The 7,322-nt window shown below is 39.1% G+C and overlaps 2 protein-coding genes across 2 annotated transcripts; one reads left to right on the top strand and one right to left on the bottom strand.

Annotated features, from left to right (window-relative positions):
• Positions 1-2,338: 2,338 nt before the first annotated feature.
• On the bottom strand, positions 2,339-5,754 carry SARC_08145 (hypothetical protein). The gene is made up of 4 exons (XM_014297887.1): positions 5,445-5,754; positions 4,663-4,780; positions 3,509-3,624; positions 2,339-2,503 (listed from the first exon to the last, which is right to left on the bottom strand). The coding sequence occupies exons 1-4, from the start codon at positions 5,499-5,501 to the stop codon at positions 2,405-2,407; spliced, it is 390 nt and encodes a 129-aa protein (XP_014153362.1). The 5' UTR covers positions 5,502-5,754; the 3' UTR covers positions 2,339-2,404.
• A 608-nt stretch (positions 5,755-6,362) lies between these two features.
• Positions 6,363-7,252, top strand: SARC_08144 (hypothetical protein). Its single transcript, XM_014297886.1, has one exon. The coding sequence runs from the start codon at positions 6,463-6,465 to the stop codon at positions 7,099-7,101; it is 639 nt and encodes a 212-aa protein (XP_014153361.1). The 5' UTR covers positions 6,363-6,462; the 3' UTR covers positions 7,102-7,252.
• Positions 7,253-7,322: the final 70 nt, after the last annotated feature.

Below are 7,322 nucleotides of genomic sequence, written 5' to 3'. Positions count from 1 at the left end.
TATATATATATATATAGATACACCAATTTGCTTTGCATTATATGTTGTATAAACACTAAAATGCTTAAAGTCTAACTGATACGTGACGCGTAGGGGCGAGATAAGTACTTTGAGGATGGATCGAGGTCTTTAGCAATTAAAAAAATCATTTTGTTGTTTTTCTCAAACCCTTAAGTTGTAGTACTCTCACGTCGCTTCCTCGGTCGTATCAAAATGTGAACCTAGCCACCAATGACTTTAAATATCCCTATACCGTTGCTGTAGCATACAATTTGAAAATGTGATGAATTATCGGACTACAAGAATACTCGGAATATATAGGCTTCTGTCCTTTGAACGTAAGTCCGATCAGCCAAATATAATTTTCACTTCTCTCTTTAGAGGGTTATGTTCTCTAATAATGTTTTGATTGCATTGGACTGTAGGAGTGTAGGCTGCGTTGGATAAGCTGAAACTATATACGGGCAACGGAGGTTAATACTACCCTACTATCGAGTTATATAGGCCTGACAAAACTTGTTGTATACAACAAGGCCCGTCAAAAGGCGCGCTGATGAAATATTGGACTACAAGAATACTCGGAATAAATAAAGGCTTCTGTCCTTTGGACGTAAGTCTGATCAGCCAAATTTAATTTTCGCTTCTCTCTTTAGATTTTTATGTTCTCTAGTAGTGTTTTGATTGCATTGGACTGTAGGAGTGTAGGCTGCGTTGGATAAGGTGGAACTATACACGGACAACCTCTCGGGAGTAATTTAAGCAACTTGTTAAGCAACTTGATTAGCTCTCCGGAGTGAGCTAACTCTGATGACTTCAATAATTCAAAGAGGGTTTCTTGCTGTAAAATCTGGCCTGAGACCTGTTGTCTCTTAACACCGTATTCTGAATTAGGAATATGGCCAACTGTTCTGACTTCCAACCGATCTCCTTTGTTTATAAGCTTAGCAATGTATCCTGGCATAAATACAAATTCTTATGTACAATCTAGCATTACACGATATTCGTTGAAACAAGAAGACAAGTTCATCTCCAGCTAACATCGGCGCCAGAAATTTGTATATTAAACGTGGTGTATAGCAGTCCTCAAAATCCAGAGAGGTATATAATAAGCTGGCTCGTTAGCTACACTACTAGGGAAACATTCTTCGGCTGTAGAATACATTCAAATGCAAAGAAACTTAGCACCAACCCAGGCGTCATTTCGTCTCTAGATTTAGTCCTGGCTGGATACACGAACAATTTCGTGGGTTCTCCGCTCTCGCTGCTGAGTGGGTACCTGATAATGAGAGCACAAATATTTTTGTGCTTCTACGATGTAGCAATAGCATAATAAAGAAAATGCAAGCACAATATCTTTGGAAGCTTGGTTCGCCAAGTCCATTGCGTAGAACCTCTGCTCTCGTCAAATATACATTCTATGTGGTACAACTTGTAGCAGTAGTTAGACGTGAACGTGTAGTAACTGAGTGTCAGCAATCAGCATACAACAGATGTGTTAAATGAACGATTGGATACAATACTATGTTAATCAGTCCAACAAAATTGCAATTCAAGTATGATTTTATGAAGGCAGATATGTGAAGAACCGCTAAGCTCGATGCTGCAGTTTTCGTCAAAGATTGATATAATCACTTCTTTTCCCCTCGTACCTCATGTGACTGTCAGACGACATATCATCGGCAAACCGTTTAAAATAGTAGATGACCGGCTGGCTACTCAAGAGCGTTCCCGAATCCATAGTTTCGAACAGTATAGTTGTATAGGTTTCGAACAGTAAAATTATAAACCAACTTTGTGAGTCCTGTGAATTGGAGGCAAGGTTTAGCCTCACACTTAACTGGCGCACGCGTAAGCGTTAGCAGTCGCACGCGCAAGCATCATACTTTTTGGTCGCAGGTATTACATGTCGACTTACGCATCAGACATAAGTATAGGTATGCACAAGAAGCGCACAAATTGTTTATGCGCAGAGCATGGCCTCATGCCACAGTCCGTTGACCAACGGTATTCAGTCTAGGAAGGTCACACACAGGAAGCGCACAAATTGTTTAAGCGCAGCATGGCCCAATATTACAGTGATACATACTGTTGGCCCGTCGCAAAACCAAAAGTCACACTTCGTAGTCTCAGTCTTGACCATTCTCGTATCTATGTGTAGATCCGTAATACATGTGTGTACGTACACTTTATGATTGAAAAGTGTACAGCTGATCATTCTGTTCCCAGGAAAACACTTTTGGTAAAAATTGCGATCCTCACCTGCTGATTCAGACAGCAGCCGATAGTATAGGGAACGGACGCTAAATACTATATCAGAGCCAAAATAAAAGACTATATACGAGTCAATGTATACATTTTAGTTTGAAATTGTGTATGGATGTATGCATACGTGTGTACACATAATTTATTTACCCTTCTTGTTGATGCCAAGAGACATACTACCCATCTGATATACAACAGCCACCGTTCCCACGACGGACAAGAATCCACACAGCAAGTTGATCTGGCGTTGTGCGTGACAGCAAGAAGAAAAATGGAATGAGCCGATTAATCGAGGTCATCTGACTATATAAATATAGAAACTTTCGCTAGTCATGTTCGTAATTGGTAGATCGTCCTTCACCGGTTTCAGCAAAGGAATGTATATCAACATTATACATAAATACACACACACATACATACATGGTCAAACACACGTGTTCAGAATACACACCCACATATATACATCTACGTAAATGTACATATATACGTATGGAATGGATGTAATGTACATGACTATTATTCTATACATAACACTTACACCCACATAAATATATATACATACACACATATACGTACACTCACTGATATCCGTATACATATGCAGGGATATATATAAAAATATAAATAGTATATATTCGTATATGCATAAAAGTGTAGGTACAAGTTTAAGCCTAAAAGCAAGCACAAGTGCTCGAATATAGACTCATTTATATATATATATACGTACGCACAAATGCACGCACAAACACACACGTATATATATTATATATATATAATAAATTTATACATGCATGTTTGTAACTTTTAATATACAGCCTCCGACACCCTGCCCACCCGGCTATTCGAACAATCTGGACCCAACTTTATACGTCACGTAACACGAGCCACTCTAACATAAAACTCATATACGTATAATGTCTACATTCGCTCAGCAACAGGAGCCTCGATAAGCAAACACAACACGCAAAACTCAATTAATATTGGCGATTATAACATTCTGCATGGGGGATTTTTTTAGGCCAATGTTTCCCAACCGATTTTTTTCTCAAGGGAGTCGATATCTGCGTAAACGTGACAAACGGACGGAAATAGATGCAACAAAGTCCAGAGGGACGTCCACGCTATACTTTCATTGGTAACTAAATACATGTCCTTGAAAAAAGAATGTATATGAATAGATATTACACCGTACATGCATATGACCTAGCGGCTCCATAAACACGAATAAAATACACTCGCAACTCACCTGTCTGTCGCGGGGTCCCATGCGGTGGACAGCCTTCGCTCCCATATCCTTCAGAAAGAGTTGCTGCATTTCAGGCATTCGATTTGGTCGGTTCACGAGGAAGGCAAAGAAGCCACCTACATAGATCATTAGTATGATAAGCCAAGAAGCATTATAAGTTAGTTGGCACCGACAGGAACACGGATTTCCGAAATCATAGCAGACCCCTCTCTATTTGCAGCTTTATAAGGGAAGCACTCAAACGATACAGCGAGCGTCCTGAATGAGGCCTGAACGCGCTATACGTAAAGTACACAGACATATATTATATATATATGTGAAGTACTAATACATGGCTAATTTGAAACCAGCTCCGTATGTTAGGGATGTACGATAGCACACGCTGTAAGTCAGACGGGGAAGTCTTTTGATATCCGGGAACACGGTACTGCACTTGTAAATCTCCGCGGATTAGTATTATAATCGTGATCTACAACCGACTGGACACGAGGGTCTAATAGTATGACTACAATGAGAGCGATCAACAACTTGCTATGGTTGTGAACTCTAAGCTAAAGTGTCATGGTCTTATGACGGAGTCATACTGTAGGTAACCGATAGCATACCAAGTGGACGAAACGAATAGTAGAACAGCTTGCGATAAAATGATTCGAGGCTCTACGGTATGCAACGAACAGCGTATACATATATATATATATATATATATATGTATACATATAAATATATATATATACCTGTCTGTCGCTATACATGTAAATGTATGTGTATGTGTACGTATACAAATGTATAAAAAAATGTACACAATGATTGTAGATATACATGTATATCTGATCTATATGTATTTTTATGATCTGTACACAATGATTGTAGATATACATGTATATCTGATCTATATGTATTTTTATGATCTGTACACAATGATTGTAGATATACATGTATATCTGATCTATATGTATTTTTATGATCTGTACACCATTACATACATGCTAGTCTACATGTGATAGATATATACGCGCTACATTCACACAAGAAACACGCAGCACGGAAGCCAGCGGCCTGCTTGTAGATACAATTAAACATGTCTAATACACACATTCCGGGTAATGTTTCATGCCATCATTAAAGGCTTGACCACTCGCACAGCTTCCACTTACTATTCTTAGCAGGTGCACTGGCACCACGCACAGGAGCTCGGGGAGTTGCAGGCTTATCAGTCGATGTTTCGCCACCAGGGAAGATGATATGCGGCACCTTCTTCTCTATTCCCATACACTGCAAAGTAGATGAATAAAAGAGAATAATCAAGATCTGACTAACATTCGCATAGATACTTTCATGGCATGTATATCATATTTCAGTATTCACAAGACAAATAAATATAAAAACGGATACAAAACGAAAATATGTGCATAATATATATATATAAAACGTACACACACATACACAAGGAAAGAATACACAGAAACGAATGCACATATATATATATATATACAAATATATAAACCCACACAGACGCACATAGACGCACTCAAACTACATAAATAAATAAAAACAACACACACATATATATATACATACACACACACACACATATATATATATATATAGGAATGGTAGTTTGTGTTCGTTTGTGGTCGCTCAAAAGTGTATTACGAATTCTTCCACATTCTCTAATAATTCACGAATAGGTATCAGCTGCACGAAAACTGACGCTTACTACATAGCTGATCGAGAGGCGTTTGCCGAGAAACGCCAGTGGACGTTGAGATGAGCGACACTAAATACTCTGCGTTTTCATGTCAATATGCACACATGTGCGGACTTAACACACAATTTCTCAATACAGTTAGAGGTTTTCAAACATATATTGTGCACTTGATGTTCACTTTTAGGCATCACTGAATTTTCGACATGTAAACTCGTAAGGCTTGCATACCGCGTCCAGAGCACTGGGGCCAGCACCCTTACCGAAGCTACCGTAGTGAAACGCCATTTTCTAAGTGGAACGATATTGCGTGGATAAACAGAAAATGTTCTTGTCGCGTTACTGAAAACAAATGGTATGTATTCAAATACAATGAGGGTGGTGAGTGGTTGAATATTTCGGGAAAGGGACACCGACGACTATTTTTAATAAAACTGTGGGTGTATAAAAAAAAGCTATCTGGGAATGGGGACAATGGACTTGGGGTATTTATAAATAGGTCTGTAATACGAAGCAGTACATACATCTATTTATCTCCGTGTATTGAAATGTGTTCTCAAAGTACGACACATACAGCGTTCAGTGTTCAGTGTTCAGTACAGACCAAGCGCCACACTGCACCGGCCCACAGCCAGAAGGCCGAGTCGCCTGACCGAACATCGGGAACAGTAATTCGTACAAATATTTTTTCAAAGCGTTTTTTGGTTCTATTTTAGGAGGCTATGCAATTCTAGCAACGGATAATTCCATATGTAAAATATTTCATTTACGTAGAACGTTCTACTTTTAAACGTATCGGTAGCTGGAGTGTGGTCACTGGACTCTGGAGGACTGTCACTGGGGAGGCCTGGATTCCTCTAAAGGCTGGAGCAGCACTCCATTTGGAACTAAATACTCTCTCTCTTCTTGTGTGATATTTATAAACACTAGCACTCTTGGCCAAATATAGAAACTACACTTGGCCCTAAATAGTCCATATCCGGGTGCAAATAATTTGTACTACCACACCAAAAAAAAGGTCTGGAACTGTAACCGGTAAAGTGAACTATATGAAAGAGTAAATACGTTGTTGATCTTGTACAATGAACATATGTGTACATATTATTTAGAGAGGGTACACTCTTGCTATGTATTTTACAAGGGCCTCTACTTGGGCCCAAGACTGCAACTTAACTTCATTTCAGACACATCAAGATAAATACCAGAGCACTTGCGCATCTAACTGGTCTATACGAGAGAAAGCACAGGTATGACGGATCGGCGTACATCTCGTAGTCGGAGTTCCCGACGGGATAGAGATAGTGGTAGAGATAGAGATAAATATAGAGAAAATGATAGAGACAAAAGCAGGGATCGAAGTCATAGGGAACATGAGAGAAGCCGGGATACAGAAAGGTATAGAGGCGATATAAGGAATAAACACTCACACACGCGCGATAAAGATGATGGGAAAGATGCCAGGTATGATAGAGACTCGGGGAAAAGCTCGAGGGATAGAGATACAGACAAGTATCATGACGAAGCTAACAAAGACAAGAGTTCCGAAAGAAGGGGTCATGACAGTAGACGAGATAGAACAAATGATAATAGACGTACCGGGTATACTGATCGGGATAGGGAAAGGGGTCGCGATAGAGAAAACCAGGGCAAAGAGAGAGATGTTGTCAGAAATAAAAATACCAGTGGATCAAGAAACGACAGCAACGACAGAGATAGAGAAGTGGATAGTGCAAACAATATCAAGGAACAAGAAAACAGACATAGTTATGGAGGTAGTAGAGATATGAAAAGCAAAGTCGAAAGGACGAGAGAGCGAGATCGGCAGGAAGAGGAGCAGGCTAGGACGATGCAGTATGGCAAGTATGTATGCAGCATGTGTGTATGTTGACATCCAAGTATAAGAGCGCATATTAACACACACATACACGTCCACACACAAATACACGGACGCAAACACACACACACATACACACGCACACACACACACACAAACACACATATATATATATGTATACATATATATATATACATATATAAATATAGATACATACATACATATATATATATAAATAGTATATATATATATATTATATATATATATATATATAT

The sequence above is a fragment of the Sphaeroforma arctica genome (genome assembly GCF_001186125.1).
Source record: "Sphaeroforma arctica JP610 unplaced genomic scaffold supercont1.705, whole genome shotgun sequence".
Classification (NCBI taxonomy): domain Eukaryota; class Ichthyosporea; order Ichthyophonida; genus Sphaeroforma; species Sphaeroforma arctica.
Note: the sequence above shows the minus strand (reverse complement) of the source record. Positions and strands in the feature narration are given on the sequence as shown.